Genomic DNA, 27,279 nt, shown 5'->3' with positions numbered 1-27,279 from the left:
TTGCTATTCCTAGATTTCAGCTGAAGCTGAACTTTCCCTCGTCTGGTTCAAGAAGTGTGGTGGTGGTTCTTTTTAATTGTTCAGTGGTTGAACTGTGCATGTTTTCTTGCTTTCTTAGCATAATTACATTTTTATACCCATAAATTTTTTGGGAAAAAAAAAAAATCCCTAAATGAAAGAGCATTGTTTAGCATCTTGCATTGACTAAATGTGAAATTGATTACTTAAATTATTTGACAGTGACCCTATAAAATATTTTGGGGAAATTTACTGGGGTAGTATAGTATCTTATACACTTTTGTAACTGTGTGGGTCTGAGTCTGGTTTGGGTCAAAACTCATCCTCCTCAGTTCAATTCTCTTGGAGCATTGAGTCCAGAATCTTTCGACTTACATTTGCTTTGTCTGTCCTGATTGGCAGAGTTAGTGCGTACACTGTGGTCTTGCTTATTCAGTGCCTGGTTTCCAGAGCCCTTATAAGCATCACCTAGGCATACCAGCTTTTTCTCACTTCTGCTTTCCTTCTGAGGCATGCTTGCTCCAAAGAGCAATGAGTGTGAACAGATACTTCTCCCTTCCTGTTTATAAATGCCTCTGTGTAAAGATTTGCTTCTCTGGTTTAGACACATGAACTTTAAAGAGCTTTGAAGCTTACTTAGTTTTGTCTGTCTTTGGAAAAATATTTCCTCTGTGCCAGCTATTTGTGTGTATGTAAATGTTATATGCAACTCTTACTTTTGAGGAAGAACACCTCTAAAATCATATTGCTTTAAATTATTACTATGAAAATATAAATCACTTAAGTCTGCAGCTGTTCTGACTCATTTGGTATGAATTCTGTATATTTATTGGAACAGTTGTCAAACCTCTGGAGTTATGAAAATAATTGTAATGCTATTCGTAAGACACAGAAATCCAAAGGGCAAATTTCCCACTACTAAAATCATTCCTCTTGGCTTTAATGAGTTGAACTATATCTTGCATGTTGACAGTAGCTACAAGGTATATATGGCTTTATGAATTTATCCAGTTTTGTAGTACTGTGCTTCTGAAATAGTAGTTGCTTTCTGAAGAAGATAATTGTAACAGTATGTTTAAGGCATACTGTATGACTCTGCATGGTCAGCTTTGTACTGAAAAATGATTAACCCAGGTGGTTAGCGGCTTGCTGTATCCCTTGGTATGTATTTCATTAATACTGTTTGTAGCAGATGCTTGTTCTAATGAGTGGAGATGAATGTTCAGACAGGAGTAGGGTTGGTAAAGTAATAAAATGCCAATTTTGAAAGGGAAAAAAAAAAAGATTGTTACCATGAAGAATAATAAAAAGCTTTAAAATGTCTGTGGAATAATTCAGGGTAATGCAATCAAACAGGAGTAGGTTTTATAATGGTAAAATGTGACCTGAACTCGATGCAAGCTATTAAGGGGTGCAAGTTAATATTTTTTCATTTGTGTGAGTACCTTTTTATTTTCACATCTGTACACATGCAGTTCTAGTAAAAAATGATAAATATGATCATAATTCTATGGCCGTTCAATTATGGTAAGGCAACTATTTCAGAAAATGCAGAACAGGTAGTTCTTGCCAAAGGCCATTATATTTGAAAATATTCATGCAGATTTGATGACTTGCAGATACCTATATGCAAACTAGATACTGAATGTAAAACAGCTCTTTGCCAATTGCTGCTAATTGTCTAAAAGGTGTTTGTAACAACATAGGAAAATCTCTGAAGTTAGGTGTTTTTTTTTTTTTTTATGATTACCAAATTACATTTTAGAAAAAAAGCCTATTGCCTAAATAATTCTCATTTTGTCAGCATCATAATAATAAATAAAAATAGCAAAGGTACACTAAACTGTATGATAAAAGGGGCGGCCAGATTTTTAGACTGTGTTATTAATAATTTTGATTTATCCAAAGCATGTAAATTAGTATATTACCAAACTTATGATAGCTTCCCACTTTTCTTAAATTTAGCTTTTTATAGAAATGGAAGAAAACTTCCATTTTCGCTAAGAACTTTAAAATTATTGGCAGTTGCAGCCTCTTCAGAAACACATTTGTGACCATAACTTAGAGAAAGTCTACTGGGTGTGTTTTAAGATAAAATTTCATGAATGTTGTTAAAATGTAATTCAGACAAGGTAAAAGCTTCTTCCTGAATTTACATAGCTAAATACTTCTTTCTTTCCCTATTCTTTGATAATTTAGATGATGAGATGAAGCTTACATGCGTAACTGAGAAATTGCAGATTCCTAATATGAAAGTTATCCTAAAGTAATTTGTGACAAGGTGATCATTGTGAAGACCACTTGAAGATCACTTGTGAAAAGGTGATCATTGCCGAAGAACAGCTCCAAAAGAAGAGTAAACAGAAACAGCTTTTTTGTTTTAGAAATTAAGACGTAAATTTAGAAATTAAGACGTAAAAGAAACTAGCTCAAAATTAGGTGGCAAGAAAAAAAAATAGTAGCTGTTCTGCAAAGGATTAAAGAAGATGTGGTTAAATGCATGCATGGAGAAATTGTTATCCCTGAGAGACAGAAGGAGGTCAGAGAAAAAGTTGGGATGAGTATGAATGAAGACAGAGAAGACTGGAGGTAGTACTCATTCAGTTAAAAAAATCTATACACTTGAGAATTCATTGTTAAGAACAAGAGATGGGCTTGTCACAAAAGCAGATCTAGACAAGAGAAATATTGTCTCCTGGGAGCAAAGATATTCATGTGGAGTTGAACTGTTGGGAATGAGAAGGAAGCTGTAGATTAATTTTCAGATTGTTACAAATGATGTAACCAGATTCTCATGGATGTGGAATTTTATGCCCAGTACTGGAAATGCCTGAAATAGAGGTTTACACAATTTTTAGTGGATTCTTTCCTAATTAAGAGGAGGGGGGCAAAAATGCAGAATGTTGAGATTTGACAGATGGCTTCAGAAATGGTACCAACAGGAAGGTTTAGAGCTATTAATCAGTGGAAGGCATCTGTGAATAAAGAGCTTTTCTCAAGGTATGAATACCCCCTTTCTGGACACCTAGATGGCTAGTGAATAAGTGAATATACTGTGTTTGAATGTCTTGTCATTTAGTTGTGTTTAAGGTTATACATATTCATGGTCTTGGGTCGGCAAGGACCTTTTCCCTTCTAAGGATAAGATGGGGTGAAGAACCCATACAAGAATCACCTGGGTACTTTGAAACTGCACCTTCCTTTCCTTTCTCTTACTCATCTCCCCAGTCTTAAGGAATAGACTTAAATGTTTATCAGTTTTGTACCATTGGTTCATAGTGCTTTGTATCCCTTCCTCTGTGGCTGGAGCATGTTTCTGTGGTCTAAAATTTTGAAGGACAGAAATACTGGGAAGTATTCAGGACATGTACTGAACAGACTTTTTGGGGCCAAATGGATTTTTTAATAGGAGTGACAGGTTTTGTGAACGACTGGGCTTAACTCAAGTGGATTGATTCCAAGTTAAATGAGCTTTATTCAAACCATGTGCTTATGTAACTAGCAGCAATGGATAAAGCCTCAACTGTTGGGTGTTAATTATACATCATTTGTGTGTGTAGGACAGCTACTCTTCAGGCATTTGTTATCATTTTCATTGAAAAGTAGTTGTAAGGGGTTTTCTATTATTCTTATGAAACTGTCAAAATGGTATGGTAATTAAAGAGAAGGTGTGGAACAAAAACCTTGATTAAAAGGGTAAAGTGATTGCTGCTAGTACTCTATTCCTAACTGCACTGTTTTCTTTTATGCTATGTTTTTAAGGTTTTTGGAAGGGAAATGCAGGTTTTGATTACATGGCATAGTCTCTCGTGGTCCTTTTAAATAATTAAGTAGCTTTTTAAGACAAAACAAGCTCAGCCATATTTAAACTAGTTCTGTAGTTCTGCAGCTGAAAGAACCTTGGTTCTGGATGGGTCTGAAATCCATGTGGGATTTATTTCACTGACTATTTTGAATAATATACTTAACTGGAGATAGCATATATTTTGGCTGGAAATTGAAGTTGTGAAAGTTATTGAAACAGTTCTAATACAGCTTCCTTCCTTCCTCCCCCTCCAGTCAAGATTAAAAGCTGCCAAGTAGCTTTTCTAGACTACAGTACTAAGCACGTAATTACTAGGGACCTGGAGTTTAGCTCTCAAGTGTGTAACGATAACATAATGTCAAGTTTCTGCAGAAGTATAAAGAGGTCACATATATGATTCTGGATTATAATGTATAAGTTGCCTTTCTTAATGGTTGCTGAAAAGAACAATTCATAGGTGTTAAGCATTCTAAACATTCCGTTTAATTTTCTGAAAAAGCAGATGCCTAACTCATTGTTTTGTGTGTTTAGATAGGAGGGGAAGAGAAGATGGGATGGGGAAGCAGGAATGATGTGTTTTGGGTCTAGAAAGTTGGGGTTTTGGTAGTTGAGATGTGAATCTGCTCATTCTATCATAATAATTATCCTTTATAGTTGTGTTTGGCAATAACTTTAGGATTACAAGACTGATATCAGCCTGTTCCCCATGAATATTGTAATCTTACTTGAGTTTTTATTTGGGGGTGCAAAAATAAAACTTTGATAAATTCAGGTGAGATTATGGGCAGTTTCAGCATTTGTAGCATGTCCTGTATCTCAAAGACAAGACATTCTGTAGCTCAGGGTGAAGAAGCTCTAGCAAAAGGTGTCCTCATCTCCACCTGTTGACAAGTTCTGTAAGGGCATGTTGTCTGTTCCTCCTTTTCCAGATACTGCACAGGGAATGAGAGCATGCCTAGGCTTTGGCTAGAAAACTGGCTTTGACAGCAGAAAAAGAGCTGGCAGATTTTGGTAGCCAGAGTCATGGGTGTTACCAGATAACTTGTTGGTCCTGTTTTAACTATATTGATTATGAACCAGGAGTGGTCTCTTTTGACTGTATGTCAAACGAGGCAGCACAGAGTATCATAAGGTGTTAGATGAATATCTGGAAGTGTTTGGTATAAATATTATTACTCCTAAGAAGTGCCCGCATGGCTGTATTATGTAAAGTAGAGATGTATATTATAGACCAGGTCTGTTCATGTCACTGCTTTTGGGCTAGGCAGAAATTGTTTTTTACCTTAATGCTGCCTTTGGGTTGGGTGGTTTGGCATGGGATTTTTTTGGGGGGAGAGGAATGGTGGTAATGGTGTATTTACTTCTTTATTACTAAGACACATCCATATCACTTTGCTGCTTCTCCATCTCCTGAAGTCAGTTATCATTGGATAAATATAGAGGAATGAATAAATAGATGTGACAGAACATGTCGTCCCTGGTCTGAATCCGAATTGGTCTGAATGGCCAAAGAAGGCATTCTTACTCTGAGTTGTTCTTTCCCATTTATATGTGCCTGCAACAGTGTCAAGACTCTGAGAAGAAATGGTAGAAGGAAAACTTCTGGGGTTTTGTCTCTTTCTCAAGCGGCTAAGGAAAGGACCACTGCTGATGTGATACCATACGGAGGTATATTTTGTGAAGTAGCAGGCTTGATGCTTCAGAGTTCTGAAGCTGTTTGACAGCTCACAAAGTTTTATGGTCACAATTCTGAGCTTTTTGAAAGGACTGCTTAGCTGATTATTCATATATAACTATTTGAATATTTGGACAGATTGTCTTCTAAGCAAGCTCTTTTGTTTATTTGTAAATAGTTAATGCATTAAAATGCTTATTATGTAGCTTGTGCTATGAATGCTAATCTTAAAGTATTCAACTGTAGTCCTTAAACGTCCTAATTAGGTTGGGATAAATGCTGTGCCTATGCGTGTACCTGATGTTCAGATGATAAGTATCAGTGATTACTGGCTTATTTATTTATTTTCCTTTCTCCCAGACTGCTTTGAATAGTGGAACAGTGCGTCCTGTGCTGCTGGTTTTCTTAGGGGGATTACAGGCACATCTGTTAAGTGTAATGACTTAAGCTTATTCAGGGAAGAATGACTTTCAGTTTGTAAAGTTTAACTATACGAGTATCTACGGCAGCCATTTCCCTTGGCACTGGTCTTCTAATCCGTGAGCACAAATGGCAGTTGTGCTCTTCTGTGGCTTGTGCCTGTGATGTTGACAGAATTGACCCAGCATATGTTCTGCCATAAATCAGTTCCAAGTTGAGGGAATCTCCTTTTTTCAAAGCTTGGGATACAAGTTCAAGCTGGGGTACAAGTTCAAGCAATCTTGAAGTTATATAGATAATAATAAATTATAAGAGAATTCAGTAGTTCATTGAAGCTTTAGATATAACTTGTTCTGTTAATGTTTTAACTTTTAGAAAAAGTAATCAGGGCATTATACTGTACAGTTTGTTTTCCAGTAGTATTCTTCCCACTAATGTAGAAATGTATTTGACAACTTAGCATCATTAAAATTTGGGTGAAACAAAGAGAATCTAGTATTTAAAATAAATCTGTTAGTATAGAGATTCTGTTACTGGATCACATCTTTTCTAGCTAGTGAAGTTTTCTTTACAACAGGCATGTCATAGTGCACTGTAAGAGTTCTTTGGTATATAGTAGTTGTAGAGTAATTTACCCTTTGTTGTAGGTCAAGTAATGACAATAAGACAACTTCAAATTTAACCCATAAGGTTTAATATCCTTTTAGAAACAAAAACCCTCAAGCATTCTAACTTAATTAAAACCCTGGAAGGCAGTCAAGAGAAACACTGTAACTGGATAGTCTTTAACCTTGCTAAATTCTTGGTTTTACCAGCTCTGTTGCAGAATTTCACAGTCTAATAATACTTTAGATAGAAAATGTAGTTTTACATTGGTTTTAAATTTGCCATCTGTTAAATTAATTAAAGGCATATTTATCCTTGAGTTATAAAACAGGAAAAACTAAAGTTTGAAATCAGTCTAAACTATGATACTTTATTAGGAGAAATGATAACCTGGATACCAGTTTCCACACTTCTTGTGCATTTACCCGTGCTCCATCCTATTACTTGTATTCTTCATTGAAAAACTGCTGGCACACACTGTATCCCAGGTGAGGGGATACTGGTATATGCATCATTGTACAATGATGCAAAATTATTTCTTTATTATGTACCATCCTGTTAGTTATTTGACCTAATGGTTGGTTTGCTGGTTTTGTTTGTTTTATTTTCTTTTTTTGAATTGCAGATGCATTTCTGACCTCTGAAAAGTAGCTGCTGCCTGCTGCTATGTCAGCTTTCTCGACTGACAGTTAATTTAGAATCTTGTAAGGTGGGGAAGTATGGTCCTATCTCTCTCTTCCTGCCTGTGTCTTTAGATAGCCTACCTTGGTACCTTTTGGATATTGAAACTTGTATTGCTCATTATTGTAGTTTGGAGCATTCTGAAGATTTCTGTAGTAAGTGTTGTCATCTGCAGACTCACTGCATCACTTCTGATGATTCTCAGGGTCATAACAGTGACAAAACTTTTTTCTGGAACTTGGGTTGTCAAGGAGAGCAAAAAAAAAAGGGAAACTTGCATTCAGAGCTTAAAGGAGAGTGGCAGCAGGCAGGAATAAGACAAGTAATTTGATATTGAGTGAGAGAACAGTGGAGGAGACTGAAAGGTAGTAAAGGTTGTGGAGATGAATGCCTGTATAAGCTCTGGGCTACTTGTTATCTTACAGTGGTAACTTGCATAAAGTGTATATATTGTGGGGAGTACCACCTCAATGGATTTTGTGCGAACAAAGTTCTGTGGTTTCAAGTAAGAAGGATGAATTGATGAATATAAATTCATAGATACCTGGAGGCACTTAAAATATGTGTGGAGGTGGCACTGAGGGACATGGTTTAGTGGTGAACTTGACAGTGTTAGGTGTATGGTTGGACTCAATGATCTTAAAAGGTCCTTTCCAATCTAAATGATTCTGTGAATATTGAAATCTAGCATAGCCCTTTCATTGTGATATATGAGGTGATAAATAAGAAAATGACTTTTTTTTTTTCCATAATAGCATCAAACCACGGCAGCAGTCACTTGAAGAAGTGATACAGAATATCAGGCTGGATATTGAGAACCTTCTAGCTTCTCATGAAATTAGACATTGGTGTAGCAGATATGCTAGCACAACTTTCCTTACTGTAGCATGGGTATTGGAAAGCATTCATTGTTTAAGAAAGAAGCAAAATAAAGTTTGAGGGATAACATTTTATTTTCATAATAGTTGAAGGATAAAAAAGTGTTATGGATTTTAGGTTTTGTTTTCAAATATCACTACAGGAATCTTCAGGTAAACTTCTGGGTTACTGCTTTATCTGCTGCAGATAGATACCCAGCCGGACCAGAATTATCACTGTGAGCACACTTGAGTGTCTAGATCTCCATTGATGTAATGAGAATTTAGCTGACACAGTTCTTGAAGCCCAGAGTACTATTCATTTTACCTTAAAGTAGACATCTTATAATTATGAAACTTTTCTACCCCCTTGTGAAGGTAGAGAATTCATGGAGAATTTTGCCCAGTGACAAATCCAGGTACTTCCAAATGTAATAAGAGATACACGAGGATACATTTATTTACTAAACAGCAGCCTAATAACACAGTATTTTAATACTGACAAAAAAACCCCTTGTTTGTAGAAGGTAAAATTGGACATTGATGAAAAGGCTTTGCTTTAAACTTGTAACATTATGATTGTAATGAGGGTAAAAATAGATCAGTAATGTAGGTTCTCTCTTTCTAAAATGACAGATTTGGATAAATTAGGGGATGTAGTTAATGGAATTAGAAGGACCGAGGAACAGAGTTTTCAGTATAGACGAGGAATGGCATTTTCTCTGAGTTCAACCATTTGGTGGGAGTTTATATACAATGTAATGGAGAAATATTTTTTTTTTTGACACAGGAATAGTGTTAGATCTCGTGCTTCTGGACTTTGACAGAATTTTGATTTATTATAGAACGTGAGGCTAATAAAGATTGACAGAATTGTAAGATAGGTAAAGAATGGATTGAAAGAAAATGTCGACACATGTTTTTGAAAGAAAACACATTGAAAGCTGCAGGTGGAGATCCTGAATGTTAATTTTATATGGTCATTAAGAACTTTGAAACAGAAACGAAGTATGTTGTGACAAACAAATGAGGGAGACAAGTCCTCACTGAATTCACTGAGGAGGAGAATAATAAAACTGGAAAGGTACTTAGTTGCAGAAACTGCAAGGTCATGAATTAGAAATATTGGAGCTGGAGGCTGTTAATTGGGAATGACTGTCAGTCAGGATCTAAGGTTTTTGGGGTTTTTTGGTTTAAAAAGTTGGGGAGACTGTTGATGAGAATTTAACCTGAAAGTTAATATGTGTTAATACGTGAGAGAAATATGTGTTGGTATATTCAGAACAGACTAACTTCCAAGGGCCTCTGTGTGTGATTTTTTAAAGATTATTTAGAATTTGGATCAAGTCAAATACATAATTCTACATCTGTTTATGTGTAGCAGTGTTTTTTTTTCTTGCTGGCTGATATGCTGTGTGCTTATGCAAATGTAAACACGTGTGCAAGTTAAAAATGGTATTTGTGATGGAGCTGTCAGTGTGCCGATTAAAAAGATACTGTTTTCCTTTCATTTATGCACTGAAAATAATACTATGAGTCTTCACATAACTTCCTGTGTTAGTGTTCCTGTATCCAGGCTTTATCATTCTTCAGGACACATAGTTTGAAGCAGCGATCATTGCCAGCAGCAATTAATATACAAGAAGAAAGCAAGCTGAGCCTTCTCCTTTATCGGGACTTCAGGGTATATTGCTCCATCTGCCAGAGGCCAACTTCAAACTCGTCTAAATCCAGCACAGTGTGGATTCAGGCCAGGACCTGAAACTGCAGTGGCTTAGTGACACAGATAGATGATCTCTTACTGTTAGTGGATAGAGGGCAGTCATTAATTTTCAGTCTCCTGCCCTTTTCTACAGTGTTTGATGCATCTGCCCAAAAGTTGGTGCTGTCTTGCCAGGAGGGAGTGGTGAGGCCCAAAGTAAAGTGCTCAAGTTGCTTGTCTTGTCCTAGGTGATTTATCTATAAAGTGGTGACACGCTAATGGTTTTGAAGTGTTGCCAATCATAAAAGGAAATTAGGAAATTGAAAAAGCTATCTGCAACAAGATTTTGTTGTTGCCTATGCGTCAGTGAACATATTAGTAGTGCTAATTGCTATTCTGAGTTGGGTAATGCTTATTTGTGTGGGAAGGCAGTGCTTTCACAAGACTGAATTCTAGGCTGTGTAATGAACTCCTCTGGGAATGGAGAGCTGCCCTGTATTTTGTGCAGAGAATTGATGATGGAATTTCTCATATTTTGCATTCCTTAATATGATAACACAGACTACAAGCATATAAACGGGAAAAAAAGAAGAAAGCAGTGACAGCAGTTGTTGAAATAATCTTCATTGATGTAGCCCATCTAAAGCAATGCTGTGGGGCAAAGAAAGCTCCTATTTTTATGCTTGCTTTAAAAAAATATTTATAATCCATTTACTACTTGTAGGTTTTTGTAAAAAAACTAACTTTGTGTTGAACTCAAACTCAAAGAACAAGGTCTCAAAGTTTGAGGAAACTGTGCTGTATTTTTGTAATTACACTCCAGGTTTTGAAACTCCTATAATGTACAAAATTAACATATAAACTTACTACTAGGATAGTTGCTGGGTCTTTAGCTGAGGGAAAGAAGTTGGACATAGGTAACGCACATCATAACACTGAATTTAGTGGCAAAAGTTCTGTGAACTTTTAAGAGATCAGCTTCACAGTAAATGTGTTTTGACAAGCACTGTGCTAAATATGAGATATTGTGTTGGTGTTAGAGCTGGTTTTGTGACTCCTAATAAGCTGGGAAAGGGGTTGGAGGCTGCATACTCTCGTGGGTACAGTAATGGATTTGGAGCTTGGGAGACAAATCTATTCTTGTTCCTGTCTCTGAATGGAAGACTGAGTAACTTGCCATACATTGCCTTAATATTTTCCTAAAATGTACTTTCAGATTTAATGGTGAAAAATACCAAACGTCTGCATAAAGGAAATTCCGAAGTTTTTGATTTACAGTTTTCAATGTAGCTTGAGTCAGCTTCAGAATTGTGTAAAAAAAAAAAAAAACAACAAACAAACAAAAAAACCCCAAAAACAAAACAACAAAAAAAAACCCAAAAACCACAACCCCCCCAACAGAAATAACCAAAAAACAAAAAGAAACCCCAACAAAACAACCCAAGCAAACAACAAAAAAACCAAAACAAAACTCCACTATCACCACTAAACAAATCTAAACTGAAAATGGAAGTTGAATAAAATCATTCTTCTAGCACGTATTTTGGGACCAACCGCTGTGGACTGCATAGACAGGATATATATGGAGGCAAATGAGCCTTTATTTGAGTATGCTAAAAATAATTGTTTTCTGAAGAGGAAACTTTTCAAGATGATATTTAGTGGTTGACATTTTTTAAAGTTTAAAGTTATTAATACTCTGGTAGGTGATTCGGAGATCTGCCTGTCTAATGCCAAGAGCTGTAACTCTTTGCTAATGCAATTTTCATCCTGTTTCCTGAATTATTGCATTAATACTAATGTCCAATTAGAATTGATAACAGACCTTGCCTCAGGACCAGAAGTAAATGAAAAGTACCTTCTAATGAAACTTCAACATTTCTGACTAGGTGTTTATCTGCTTTTGAGATTAATCTGTGTAGACACCATGATACTTTTTTCTTTGACTTGCTTGTCAGAACTTCTGTTGCAGTGGAAACTGACTGGTTTGTAGTAGTTGGATTGGCAGTTTGGAGATACGTTTGTTATTCAAACACAGTTTTCCATTTTCATGTATAGCTATCAAAGATGATTGAGCAGTTCTGTTACTGCTCTTATTTGTGCTCTACTGTTGCTCTTTTATTCGTCTTGTTTTAAACTCAGATTGAGCCATCTGATACAGGGCCATATCATCTTGTGTGTTTAGGCAGAATCTAATACAATAGGGCCTGGTTACTAATTGGAGCTTTTGGGTGCACACACAGTAGATAATTAGTAATAAATGTACAGCTGTAATAGCAAGTAGTGCTCACATAATGATATACAATGCATGACAGTTAAGCTCCTGTGTGCTGCTTTAGTTCCTATTGAATGTATTTGAGAAATCATTGTTCTGTCTTTGCCTATGTGGTATTGCCCAGAGGTGATCTCTCTGTTCTGGTGTAAGTGCTTATGCTGCTAATACCTTAATTAACTTCTTAAAATATCACCAGTCAGGGCACATCCAAGTAATACTCAGAAATGTACTGATCAGCAGTCTGCAAGATTTCTCGAAGTCTTATGGTGGTAATAATTAGTTTTTTGACAAACTGTGTTGTTTGGACTACAGTTAGAGATTTTATCAATAGTTTATTACATTGAGGGGTGGAGGTGTTTTCAGGCTTTCAGCTTAAAAAAAAACCAAAACCCCAACAAACAAAACCCTTTCAAAACAGAAATACTAGGTCAACCTCATGTCTTTCTCGTGCAGAGAACTTGTTCAGCTTTAAGTTAGGCAAATACATCATTATCACAAGACCTTTGACAAATGGGTCTACATTAATTTATTGTCCTGAGACCAAATTTTTTTTCTCTTTTTTGTGTTCAAAGTAGGCACACACTGCTCTCAGTAGCAGTTTGAAGTAGGATATAATTGTGATTCCTGGGGATCTTTGATTGAAAGTCTTTTACGTGCAGTTGTAAGACTTACCGTTGTCCCTGTCATTTAGAATTTATGGTATAAACAGTGGCAAATTTTAAAAAGATAAAGAGAAATCGTGGGAGAAGAGATGTAACATTAGTGCTGTGGTTTGAAAGGGAAGGAATCTCGCCGCTAATGGCTGGTAAGCTATCCTGCTACCAATTCTGAAGTAATTTGACTGAAAGATCTAGAGAAAGCGGTGTTGTGTTAGCCTTAGATTTGATGTTCAAGTAATAGGTTTTGATGAAATCTTCTGTATGTTGTCTGAACCTGTAGATGTTTTAGGTGGCTGAAAACAAAGCTTTAAACTATCAGTGGTTTTGTGTTTTTTTTTTCTTTTTTTTTCCATAACAGTTGTAAGATCTCTTATTGTACCACATTTGTAATGATGCACATACATGGTTTTTTTGAGTGCTAGATCTTTTGAAGCATCAGATGCTCTTTTTTCATTGAAGCAAGTTACAATAAAAGCACGTATTTAAAGCAGCAGTGAATATGGGAGTGTAGAGATGGCCAGTTAAACTTGTTTATAAAAGTGGCGTGCATAATTTCTTTCTCTGTTACTTAAGCACCTCTTCTTCCCTCCTCATGATTTCTTTAAGTTTTAAGAAAAACAAAACATGCTTTTCATAATTAGTTTTGAATAAATTTACATGGTTTGAAAAATGAATGTTGTCTGTAGATTATTCTTGCTTCTGAAGAACTGGCGCCAAGTTATCTGGGTGAATGGTTATTGAATTATTTTTTTCATAAAGCATCTTGTGCAGCTTTCAGCTCTCCTAATGTTGCATTGATTTAATCTACTCACCCCTGCTGACTTGAGGTTTTCTGCTCATATGTCTTTTTCTTTTTTTGCAACTGCTGTGTAACATCTTGAAGTACACATCTTGTGTGCAGAGAAACGTTAGTTGAGCTGATCTATGGTGAATTATGATTATAGTCATAAGATTGAAAGAAGGTATTAATTTAAGCTGCATGGGTGGTACTGTGCTGCTGTAGTTAGATCTGCTGATTTCTAGAGGCAGGATCTCTGCAGACAACAGGACAGCTGCCTGCGTAGACCATTTGCCTGTAGGGTTTCTGGAGGATGCTGTCTGATTTGTTTTGACAGCAGGGGTCCTGTGGGCATTGCTTGTAAGATCAGTAGTGAATTTTAGAGGAGACTACTGATTGCTTTTATTTCTTCATAACCAGGACTTTCTAAAGAGACATGGGTGAATTATAAAAAGTACTGGTTCCCCCCCTATATATCCAAAAACCTTTTACAAGTTCTTTGCCAAATGAGTCTTCAAAATATGCTTTTGTTCTTTCAAAATATTCTAGTACAGATGGTGAAACTCCTAGAACCTTTTACTTTTAATCAAGTGATTCCCTGGTCTGTGCTGTGGAAGAAACTGCACTGCAGTCCAAATGGGTTAGTTGTTCTGGGAAGACTGTGTCCGCACCCTGTTTACATCAGAGGCTATTCAAGAATGTTAAATACTGTAAGCTTTGATAACCATTGAACTATCCTGGCAGTTGCTAGTGCTCTTAGTTTTCTTTCTTTTGGGGTTTCTGTTATTTTGACTTTTATCCTCAGAAAACTTCAGAAGTTCTATAATAAGACTTGTTTTTAGCACGTCTGTGTGGAAGGTGAAACGAAAGGATCAATGAAAGAAAGCTCAGCTCTGGGTCACACTCTAGTTTGGCGTAGACCAGCAACACAGTTACAGCACGATCAGGCGTAAGTTCAGTCACAGCAGCTCAGGTGGTAGTTAGTAAAACTGACATAACTTGGGTTTGACTGAGACACTGAACTTGGACTTACTCTTGAGTCTTCATGTCAGCTTTGTCTCATGATTATTTCTTGCACTGCTGGTAAGCCATGATGTTTCCTGTCTGATTATTCAATCACATCTTGATAGCTGTATTGTTCTTTTCACGTATCTTACTAAGTGCAGTTACATTTTGTTGGTTCCAAATAGGTACTTCACTGGTCTTTTTTGGTTTGCTAAACCTCTGAGTGCCGTGGTAGTTTCTGTCTTCCTTTGCCGCATCAGATTCAAGCTGCTGTTCTTCACTTCCACTTGCTTGTGGTATATAAATCATGGAATAATAGAACAGCTTGGGTTGGAATGGACCTTAAAGATCATCTGGTATCAAACCCCTGCCCATGGATGGGGCATCTGCAGCTTCTCTGTGCAACCTGTTCCAGGGCCTCACTGCCCTCACATTGAAGAAATATGCTCAGCATTTATTACATCTCATTCACTGCTAAGATGTTGACTTGTTGCATCTGGCCTTTGATACTAGTTTCTGCTGAGATGTCTTCAGTTTATTTTCCCCAGTCAGAGGCTGTGCACTTCTAGGCTGCTGCAGAAATTTGAGAAGACCTTTGTCTGTGCAGCTAGCTGCTCTGTTATTCTTCCTGAAACTACTTTAGTACTCTTGCAAAGATCAAAGCAAACTTTACAAAGGTAGCTCGTGTGTGTTACAGCTATCATGCTGTTTTCTGTCTCATGTGTTTTTTGTCTCTTTTTTTCCCACTACTTTTTCTTCCTTCTTCACTGTCTTTTATTGTATACAGAATACAATAGAGTATATAATAGTTACAATAACAATAGTTACCCCTCTAGAGCGGTCTTCTGTGGAATTAGAGTTTGTTAATCTCATTAATTGAGAGTAATGACTTGAGCTTCCAAATGCTGTCATAATGTAAAGAAACTTTTAGAAATATCAGATGTTTGCAAATGAACAAGGCTCAGAAGTTGCTGGTGATAGTGTAGTAAGCTTTTGTGTTTCCTTTGTGTGTAATGTGAGAGGAGTATACCTTAGCTAAATTTGTCAGGGTTTTAATGAAAAGTGGCTCAGTAGTTGGATGGGACTTTGCAATACTGCAGTGTTAGATAGCCAGTAATAGAAAGATGGGAAAGGTGTTTCTTTTGAATGAAACTCTGCAGATTTATACCAGGCAAGTTCTGGTCCATATAATAAAGAACGAATTGCAGTAAAGGATCTTTTAGCTGAGTTTAACTGAATTAGACTCATGTATTTCTTACAGCATTAAACCTCTGTTATTTTTAATAGATTTTCAAGCATCATTTTATCTGGACATATCAACACTGACGTATATATTCCGAACTTTCATATTTGAAACATTTTTCTTTTTGGCAGTTGCACTGAGCTAAACTATCTGCCTTCCCAAAGCAATAGGTTTAAACTTTTAACTGTAAAAAAAATCCTTCTAAAATGCTTCTCTGATAACATCTCTCATGATTGCTTTTTCTTTAGCACTTCATATAAGTCAAAATAGTAGATGTAGAGGATATACCTTAAAGTATAATATCTTAACATTGCCTTTGCAGGTACATGATGCTGATTGATGGCAAGAATGAAGTTTATATGATTGATAGAGACAATTCAATTTTTCATGTATCTAATCTGGAATTTCCATTTCGTAAAGATCTTCGCACACATCTAGCAAACACTCTTCTGGATGGGGTAAGGAGTGTACTGCATAAGTATCAGTGCTGTTTGATTTTGTTCAGAAACAGGGCTAAGTTTTTAGGCTTGGATCAGTGAATCATGGGATTTCAAGAACAATATATAGATTCAGCCACTGACTGAATGTGGGAATCACACTTTGTAAGTAATTTTTTATCTACAGAATAGCAGTGATGACTGCTCTGGGGGGAGCTGTTTGTCTTTGAAATAAATCAAGGTATTGAGATGACGTTCTCTGAATATGAGAAAAGGCTTGAAGAGAATCTAAAGAAATTATTGCAGAACTTCATCTCTTGTGTTACAGCTTTATATTTTGATGTAGTAAGCATGGTCAGTTTGGTTCAGTTAATGTAAATATTTCCAAAATCTGATAAAATTTTCATAATCTTTTGATAGACTTCTGTGAGTTAATGTCTTTGCTTTTGCCACCATTTTTTTTTTTCAGCTGAACTGAATTCTTGATGGATTTAGAAATGGCTTAGTTACATTTGTTTAAGGCTCAAACATTTCTAAGTTGTCATGCTAATTTAAATTATGTAAACTTAAATTATTAAAAATGAACTTTTTAAGGTAGTTGTAAAACAAGCTGTAAAACATCCGTATTTGAAAGGCTCGCTTGGAGGATTCTTCATAAACTTTTCCAAACAGTATTCGCAAGAAGGGATTATTTCTTTCTTGACCTTCCTATTTCCCTTAAGCAAAAGAACTTTATTAGCTCTTACACTAAATACCTGTCAGTGTAGATGGATGCAGTTTCCTGTTGTGTTTCATTGAAGGCTCTCTATACTGCTAACTCTTGCTTACTGAGGTGCTGAATATCAGAGGTGATTTTCGATGGTGGTCTTCTGAAACCTAATGCACCTTTCAGATACGGGAGACCTATTGTTATTGTTAGCTTTCCCTCCTTTTTCAGGCCTTTGTTGTCAGTATCCTTCTTGAAATGTCACTTCTGTGAATGATCTGTCTTACTGAACACACATTTACATGTGAAGCATGTATACATTCAATCTGTGAGGATAATTATTGCAAGGAACAATGTACAGTCTCAGGGACAGAGAAGCAGATAATAGAGTATTTTCCACCTCCTCTGCTTCACTGAAAAATTGAGAGCATAATGCAAGAAATGCCATGTTGTCAGCTCAGAAGTGGTTGCACAAGCTGTCATGTCTAGTAGGAGCCTCTTCAGCCAGGCAGTTTCCTAGTGACATACATAATAATATTCTTAATGACATACATTAGGTTCCATACTGTTGAGATTAAAAGCCTACTACTATTTTTTTTCCCCCTGCTCTTTCTAAGGCTCTTGAGAAAGTAATGACTTGCTAGTGTCCATATGGTGCGATCCTAGGTTTTCTTCAGGGAAACTACTGCTCTTTTTGGCAATTGAAAACAGATGATTTAGTAGGAGTGGCTAATATGTACATGGAGGAAGACAGGGATGCCCATATATTGAGATACTACATGCATAAATGTGAGAAAGGGGCTCTCATCCAGTGTGTTGTTTCCCAGATTTACAGTTTGAATCTCTGAAGAATAAATTAAGTTCTCCCAGTTACCCATGACATGAACTATAAATTCACTTAATTTGTTATTTAGTAAAAGTTTGACTGTTATAGTGCATTTCAATACCTCACTTTATTAACATAAAATTAGTCTTAATGTGATTTCCGCCCCCCGCTTTTTTTTTTCCCCATGAAAGAGAAAGCAAAATGACGTTAAATGAACAAATATTGGTGGAATGAAATACCTTGAGACAAAACTAAAACATTTCAATGGATAAATATTTTTCATAGTACAGGTTTCTGAATTAAAAAGTATGGCCAGTTGAAAAAACACAACAAAAAACTGTTGAAATTCCTTTCAACAAATTTGAGAATAAAATTTGCCTGTTATTAGAAGCATGAGAACAGCTTAACTTTGTAGTTGAATATTTGTTTAATGTTGTTGTCGAGTGATAATTTCCATGACTATTTCTTTACTCTGGATATACATGATTTCTCTTTCTTAATTTTTAATCCATGGGAAGAAAAATTTGGCTTTTTTTTTGTGTAAGCATATTTTGCGATTTAATGCTGTAAAGCTGTTGAAGTTAATGCGTTAATTACAGGTTGAAGTAGTTTATACTTACCGCCCTTGAAGTAGCTTTCTCTCTGAAAAGAGAGTGGAAATATGGAATGAGGTGGCCGAATTGGCATTGCTTTATAGTAATCTTAAAAAGTATGAGAAAAAAGGAAAGACAAAACAGAGGTACTGGTGCCATGCAGCAAAAAAGAATACTGGTGTTAAGAATGCGAAAGATTAGGTAATTTTCCCTAACTTTATTTAGAATGACAGTATATATGAAACTTTCATAAAGGCAATTTCCATTGAATTCAGTGATCTATTAACTTGCTTTAAGGCTTCTGGTATAAGGCTTTCATATGGTTGTCTTTGGAGAATTTCAAATGCATTTACAGTTCACTTCAGGCTGAAATTACTTGGAAACAGTTCTTACTATGATCAGTTACGACTTGGGTGATGAGAGATCTCCTGCAGTACTCTGTGCTCACCTTCGGCTCTTCAGTTGTGGTTGTTCTCCTGGCATGGAAGAAAGTTTTCTGCAAAGCTCATTAGGGGTAATTTGAATATTATCAACAGGTGACTAATGTAATACGAAGTATTCCTTTAGAAGCCAAGTGTTTTGTGTCGATACTGCTGTCTGAGGGAATGGGCAGATTTTTGTTCAAGTGTTTTGGCTGTTGTGCAAGAAAACTAATTAGTTATTTTCAGGAACTTTCTTGGCATTCTGCTTATCTTTGGAACAGTTGAGTAGAAAATACAGAGACATTCTTGGGCTTGAAATACTTTTAATAATTTTAATACACTTTTGTGTGCATTTTATTTAACTTATGTATAACATATTGTTTACACTTGAAGACTTAGGAGGACCAAGGACACCAAAATGGAGAGCAAGATTGAGACTGATTTATGTATACATTTATGTATAGGTACGGACCTCACTTACTTGTGAGCTCTCTCAGAAATGGCATAACTTGCAACTTTTTGAGTTTGCAAGGGCTGGTACTTTGTGCAAAATAGAATTAAAAAAAAAAAGACAATTAGATGTGTGATTACATCGGATTCCATACTCTGTGTTGACAAAAAAATACAGTCTGCAAACGGCTTGTAAAGTGAGATCCTCTGCTTTGTGGTTAAATTTTGGATTATTTGAAGTCCAACTTGCTTGCTAGATATGTGATTTAAGTGGAGAAAACAAGTCCATAAGCCAAATTAGTCACAGCATTGTTCTTTTGGTACTAAAAGCTCTAATGCTGCAAGACTATGCTCTGCAGCACCAGATTAAGAAAAGGAGATTAACACCAGCACAATTTTGCCAGATTACATTGAAGAAACTGGCCATTGGATCTTGTTCTGCAAGCCTACAGGTTAAGCTGATTCCTAAATTAGCAGCTGATGGACCAGTGGTAAAGATCATACATACTAGCAAGGGTAATTTTAAACCACACAATAGTGGCTGTAAATCTGCATGTGGTATATAAGAGGAGATGCATGGATGCAGGTGCATCTTACGGATACTTTTGTGTTCTCTCATGTCATTTGAGTCTGGGTTTAAATTTTTGCTTATTAAAAATTTGCCTTAAACATTGCCTTATAGTATCAGGTTATTTCTCAAATCAGAATGAGTGAGTTGGAGCGTGATGAGTTTTTTTCACAGCAGTTTCTAAACTTGCACCTGAGGTCTGTTCCCTGAGGTAGTTTTCAATTCTTATAATTTCAAGGAAGATTCTAAAGTCAGACTGTTAAATACCGCTGCGTTAGAGTATTTCTAATTTAAATTGTTTTTATGACTGCTTTACGGCATTTGCATTGTGACAGTTGGCGTAACTAATGGAGCAATGAATGTTGTTGTCATGATGGAGATGAGCAGCACAGGAATTTGTCACCTCTACTTCTAAGGCATATTGTGCTATTGTTTTTTTTGTTCTGGTAGCTGGGATTTCAGTCAGGATGGGAAAAGAGAGCAAGAGGTGGGAGGAAGAAAAGAAGTGAGGATGTGAGGAAAGAGGTTAGTTTGACTCAAAGTATGATTTATATGTAAATCATATAATAGCAATAGACTCAAAATGATTTATATGTCTGAAGTAGAGAAAACAGGTTTCTTTACAAAATAAATTCTACATTAAAACCGAACATTCCAGAGAAGATTTAAAAATCATTCTTAATCCTCTTGGCTGTATTTTGCAATTCTTCTTAAATTGAATATGCAGAGATTCAGATTTTAAAAAGTGGGCATGAAATCTTGTAATACCAGCCATTGAAATGTTTTCAGGGTTTTGCATACAAATGCTATAACTCTGCATCAAGCTGGAGGCTCTGAATGTGCATGCTGAAGAAATGAGTCTCAAACCTTAAATATATGTTCAATTAAGTCATAGAATCATAGAATGGTTTGGCTTGGAAAGGACCTCAGGTTCCAACCCTCCTGCTATGGGCAGGGATGCGTCTCCTTAGACCATGTCACCCAAGGCTCTGTCCAACCTGGCCTTGAACATCGCCAGGGATGGAGCATTCACCACTTCTTTGGGCAGCCTGTTCCAGTGCCTCACCACCCTCACAGTAAAGAACTGAAGAAACGTATTTTAAAAATTTATTTTGCCTGCTACTGTGATTGAAACTTTAAACAAATATGGTGGCATTGCTTTGTTATTCATTTAACCTGATTGTTATTATGAATTTTGGGTGGGATTCCTCCTCCTCTCCCCTCCCCCTGCATTATATTTTTACATACTCTTCCAAGTTTGAACATTGTGGCTTCTTTCTTCTATTCCGTCTGTTCTGGCAGTTAGTTATAAAATTTATCGTCAAAGAAGGCATTGGAGTGTTGCATCTGCTATTCCTTTGATAGCTCACCAGCTTCCTACCTGAATATTGCAAAATAGCATTTTGTTATATCGCTTCTATGTAGACCTTTTGCAAATGTTATTTGACCTGTGAGTAAATGATTTTTAGGGTTAGGAATAAGGCATTATAATGCTACAAAGAAATATTTTTCACTCATTGAACTATTTTCTAATATTTTAATGATGTGAAGGTTGCTTCAGGAAAGGTGCTGAATTCACAGCATTCACCTGTAAATGCTGCATTTGGCTGTGAAAGCCCAATATCCATCTTAGCATTGTGCTCACAGGAGATGAGATTCCAAAATACTAAGTAGCCAACTTATAGTTCCTAATGGTTTTTGAGAGCAACAGGTTCATGTACCTAGTATAGTTTTAAATGCTTCAAGCATTGCTTTCGCTTTGAAACAATGCTGCGGTTTTACACCTGCTTGCATATTTATTTTTCAAAGCCAAATGCATTTAAATACTAGGTACAATTCAAGAAGCTTGGTATGTGTACAAAGTGAAATCAATCTTACATTGAGACTCTAGTTTGGATTTACTTTGTAGAAGTTATGGATTCTAAGGGAAGCGGAAAGGTTGTAAAACACAAAAGTGCAGCTGACTAAGCAAGAAACAAACCAAACCAAGTTAATTTGAGTTGATGTAAAGTTCTCTGTTGGAATAATTCTTGAGCTCACAATTCATTTCATCATGTTACAGTGAAATATTTTCATCTTTTTCCATTTTTTTATTTTGTATGGTTGAATTTGGAATTTTAGCTTGGGATGGGCAGCAAAAAAAACCTTAGCTGATAAACTAACTTAGTAGCCAAGAACTGGGTGAGGGAAAGGAGGCAGGGAGAAGATTGAATGTGAATTGGTGTATCAACTAATTAGCTACGTCTAGTTCATATCACAGGAACCTTGAATTACAGATGCAAGCACCAGCATGTATGTTATATGCATTTTTGTATGTACCATTAAGTTCAGGAAACACTTTTTGTTCTGGATGTTGATCATTAGTAGTCTTTCTTCTAGCTAATGTATTTTCAAGATGGTTTACCAGTATATATTGAATGTTAAATAATTTCATGTGATACAGATAGTATCTGTGATATTTCCATTTGAAAGAACACTGATGTTTAGTCACAATGCAACATTCAAGTGAATTGTGGTTGTCACTGCTGCCTAAGATGCCTTTCACATGAAAAGATCTAACTGAGCCTTGGATGTTAATGCTTGTTATGTAATTCCTTGCTGTTTATACTTCTTTCTGTAGGTGAGATTTCCAAAAATGCTTGGTTAGGATCACAGTTCTTACTGAGGTTTCTGAAAACTCATTATTCACTCAAGAAAGGTAGTAATTTTGAAAGCTGTGGGGAAACTAATGTATAAATGTCGCAGACCAGGATGTGGAGCCTTACTATAATTTTCTAACTTCTTATTGAAAGCTTCATGAGAGAAATTTAAGACCTTAATAATATTTTCTAATCTTGACCTATTACAAAATCTTTTTTGTAATAAAGATGTAGCCAGTGTTTGAAAGCATCACACTTACAGGTATGTGCACAATAAATGTGTTGACATTCTTATATATTTATTAAATAAATGTTAATGTAATCTCTTTTCTTTTAAGGAAATGATCATCGACAAGGTTAATGGACAGGTTGTCCCTCGGTACTTGATATATGACATTATTAAGTTTAATGTAAGTACTTTGTTTCATTGCTTTTATCATTAGTTATTGATTCTCATTGCTATTTTAATCTTATTTGTATAAGTAAAAGCTTCAGAGTGTTTGGTTATTTTGTAACTCAGTAACGAGCAACACATCACAATTAAGATTGAAAGCACCCTTATAATAGAAGTTAACTTATTTTCACCTGCTCAAGAAAAGATGGCAGTTTGAAACAGTCTGCTAAACACTGCTGGAAAATCTCCCATTTCTAGAGTTTGTTGGAACTATAGGCAGTGAAATGCAGACGGGATGGATAAACTACCCTGTAAGTGGTGTATTTGTTACCAGAGCATCACAGTGCTCCTTGTTAGGCTGCTCCATCACATCTTTCTCAATTTTTTCTTTGAAACTGGGCAGCTGGTCCTCTTTAGTCCTCAACAGCAGCCTCTTCTGTTTACACTGGCTGTAGGGCAAGTATGTAATAAGGAAATATATTGTGGAAGTTTGTGGAGGAAGAAGCCTTTGTTGAAACGTTGACAAATGCAGTCTTCTATAACTACTCCTGAGTTCTTATTTTGTCTTTACATTTTCTTACCTGTGTCTCTGATTCTATATCCCTGGCAGTGTTCAAGGCCAGGTTGGACAGAGCCTTGGGTGACATGGTTTAATGTGAGGTGTCCCTGCCCATGGCAGGGGGTTGGAACTAGGTGATCTTAAGGTCCTTTCCAACCCTAACTATTCTATGATTCTATGATTTAATTACCTTCATGTTGTCCCTTGTCTCTGCTCACACTTGTGTCAAACCTGCCATTCACTGCTATTACTGTCCTTTTGAAAAATAAATGTGAGGTGAGAAGTCTACCATCTCCTCCTTCTTGGTTTGGCGTATGCATATACTCTCCTTGCAAAATAACACTTTTCAAAAGTCATAATTATTTTGCTGAAACATTTTTGGGGTGGTAAGGGAGGAAACCCTCATTCATCCCGAAGCAGCTAGTCTTCACATGAAGAGTCCCACTTGGCAGCAGGAAAAATAATCAGGGTTTCCAGAGGATTGTCAAGGTTTGGGAGAAGTCTGCTTTTGATCAGGGCTGTAAATGCTTTAAAAGCTTTGTTTGTTTGTTTGTTTTTAAATGCCCTGGGAATCAGGAAGACAGAAGTTAGTGCTATTCTAATGTCAAGGACAAGTTAAGATACCGTTATCAGTATGAGTACAAGCAGGGCTTTAGCTGCAGAAGTCATTAGCAATGGTCCTACTAGAAAGATTAAAAAGCACAGCTGTTTGCAGGTTAATTTTAGAAGCTTAATTACAAAAATGGGCACCCGTGAATGTTTGGCTTGGAAAGAAATGATCCAACAGAATTTTATCAGCAAGAGAAGTGAATGTATTAAAAACTTGTTGTTGGGAGGGAAGGATAAGTTCCATTTTAAGTTGTGTAAGGTAAATCCGTGTGAGTTTTCCTTAGCAGAACTTCAAATAATTATGCAAAGCATCAGTCCTGTTTAAAACCACCACCTTTCCTTCCCAGAACAAGCCCCTTACTCCGAAAAAAAAACCCTGCCAAAACAACCTGGCAGGCAGCTATATGAAGGGCTTGACATTGCTCCTTTTGATCTTGAAAGTAGCTCTCTTTTCCTGAAGGTGGATGGTGGAGTTGCTGTACTCACTGTCTGTCATGTGAGTTACAAGATTTCCAGCATGTCCCCCATCTCATACTCCAGTGATTCAGCATACTCTGCTCTTAGAGATGTGACATTGCAGCTGCGGGAAATGTGAACACGAAGTCTGTAGATAAGCACCTTTGCTCAGGCAAAACTCATGTTTTAGTCCGGTCTAGTGGATGAGAGACATTTTCAGCTGACGTTATTCTCAAATGCTCAACCTATTCTGCTAGCCAAGCACTACAAAGTTTTCTGACTTTGTCAGAATATTCCTTCTGAAATATTGCATCCACGAATTCCACATGAAGTCCCAAAGACTTATGTGCACTATTAATATTGCTGAGAATTTGTGTGTTTGGGTGTCCAGCACTAACCCCCAAATAGAGAAGTTAGTACTACAATAAAGTAAACATAGTTTTTCAGAATGCACTGTGTATTTATAAGAAGATATACATCAACATGTGGCCCTCGGGGTGACTCTAAATAGTGCAGTGAAAGCTGTTAATGTGTATACAGAAAAATCATGGGATTAAATTCTAGATCACAGCAAAATAATGTCATATAATTAAAAATTTCCAAATGTCATTTACTGTAATATCACTTTGAACTCCTCCCAGTGTATTTGACCAACATTATTGTTCTGCTTTGAATTGCAGCGTACTCCATTCTTGTATTTATTTTAGCTCATTATCTTGATTTTAGGGGGCTAGATAGTGCTAAAAGTCATGTTTGGAAGTGTAGCAGTTGAGTCAGTGCAACCTTATCTCTGTTCTGTGCGTATTTCTCTGGCTGTTAACAAGGGGATATGTCGGACTGAAGACGGATACCTAAGAGGAGGTAATTCAGTCCTGTTAAGCAAGGATGATGTGTTCCTCAGAACAGAAGGGTAGCAGATACTGCTCTGAGTAGAAGCTATAGAAACAAATGAAAGAGAATAGTAAAGGAAAAAACTGAGAGAAAGTGAGCGGGCAAAGACCTACCATTTACAAATATTAATTTGCATTGTTATCAGTGAGGCTGAAACTTTACAGTGGCGCATGATTTCCTGTTGCATTATCATGTCCAATTTCCTAAGTATTGGGAATGAAGGAATGAAGTCTAACATGAGGCTTTTTTTTTCTTCTGCGTATTTCAAACAGGAAAAACCTACAGAGGATATGAAACAGAGGGTGCTTGGGGGGGATATCATATGGGAGCAGTGGGAGTGTGTTCAAATGTTTTATTTCCCTAACTTAGTTTTAATTCCTCCTTTTCTACAATTATTCTGTAATATTTCATATTTTGAGCTTTCTCCCTGTCTGTTGCTTAGCTTTTTGATTTTGCTGTGGTGTATCAGGAATAAACTACAGCAGCCTTCTAGAAAGAACCAAAGGAAACTTAAGATAGTAGACTGATTGAGATGTGTAGTGTGTATTTGGCTGTAGATGTCTACATAGGAAAAATCTTGGAAAGAAGGAAAAATAAAAAGAATTTTAGTGACTGGGAGAGACTACACTGGAGTTCCTGGGGAAAACATAGAAATAATCTGTCTTGGCTGTGTCTTTGCATGGTAAATTTTTGTATTGAACTCTGATGCTTGTCACCTATAGCTACTGCAAAAGTCAGTCTTCAGGGAGGCTGATGGAAATGTTGGAATTCATTTCTTTGAATCATTGCTTCTGTGACATTTGGTTTCTAGAAGCTTGTGTAACAAAATCCCATTGTTTTACCTGAGATGTCTGTGTCACAAAAACCAATTGATTCTTCAGGAGATAAAAAAAGAGATGATTTTTTTAAGTTGTAATTTTTCTTCAGTCTGAATCATGATGTTGATTGTTATTAATAGCAACTCAAAATATGACATTGCTGTCTCACTGCTTTCATCTCACATGCTAAAATTAAATTCATAGAAAGGAAGTTATATCGTAGTGAAATAAATCCATCTTTTGATCTCAACTCTTCGAGGAAACACAGAGCAATCCCTGCTTTTTCTTTTCTGCTCTGCTTGGCTCTTTCTCTAAAGAGCAACTCAGAGTATATAAAATCATCTCTCAAAGTCCATTTTTGAGAGGCAGCATATCCTAATAAATGAAACTGTGAAAAGGGCAGGATCCTGCCACTGAAAGTTTGTTCTCTTTTTAAGTAATTAAAATGGTCCCTGGCACAGTTTTGGCCCTGGCTGGCTACAGCGCTCTTGATTAGTTCTCAAGAATAGTTTTAATTTTAACATTGGTCAAGGATTTTCTGAGCCGTCATCATCCTCCTTTTGAAAGTATGAACGTGGTCAGATGGTCAATGGCTTCATGGGCAGAGATGAGGCCTTTGCTGTGTTGGTTCACCAGTGTAGATGTACCCAGAGTGTCTCCTAGTTCACAGACCTGGGGCTCACTTCTCTGAAGTTCAGATGGTGCTGTTCTGTGCAATATCACATATTCTGCTATTAATGTGCCCTTAAGGGCTGAGAGCAGAGGGCATGTGTTCTGCACGCATGAATTCTGTGTTTTTCATATTGCTCTGAACGTAAAAGGCTAATTGCACCCAACATTCCTTACGGTGTTTAGACTTAATGAGTACAGAGCTAGATCCCTGCAATGCCAGTTACTTTTCATCTTCCCGATTTATGTCTTTGTGTAGTTGAGTTCATTATATAGTAACCGTAGCTATATAGCACTACCTCTTTCACTGGAATAATGAATAAAAAGTTCAAGTTTGGTGGGTAATTCTAGTGTAACAAAGGCAGCTGACGATAGAATGATTAACAGTCCCAGAAGCGAATATAAGTAAATCCAAATCCCTACTCATCAGAATCATCTTTCTCTGCTAAAGAATGTATCTTCATTCTCCAATCATCTTTGAGACGGCTTTTCCTGAGACACCTTGTTTTGAGAGGCTT

The 27,279-nt window shown here is 36.5% G+C and overlaps 1 protein-coding gene across 3 annotated transcripts in view; it reads left to right on the top strand.

Moving 5' to 3' along the window:
- RNGTT (RNA guanylyltransferase and 5'-phosphatase) overlaps positions 1-27,279 on the top strand; it is a 183,621-nt gene that overhangs the window by 33,734 nt on the left and 122,608 nt on the right. For all 3 annotated transcript variants that reach the window (XM_057419973.1, XM_057419974.1, XM_057419975.1), the window contains 2 exons: positions 16,047-16,182; positions 22,704-22,775. In XM_057419973.1, the coding sequence (XP_057275956.1) occupies positions 16,047-16,182; positions 22,704-22,775 (208 nt within the window). The remainder of the gene's footprint in view (positions 1-16,046; positions 16,183-22,703; positions 22,776-27,279) is intronic.

This window comes from Pezoporus wallicus, unplaced genomic scaffold, assembly GCF_028554395.1.
Source record: "Pezoporus wallicus isolate ANWC-B61680 ecotype Strahan unplaced genomic scaffold, APGP_CSIRO_Pwel_v1 contig_10953, whole genome shotgun sequence".
NCBI lineage: Eukaryota > Metazoa > Chordata > Aves > Psittaciformes > Psittacidae > Pezoporus > Pezoporus wallicus.
This window is presented reverse-complemented; position numbering and strand designations above follow the sequence as displayed.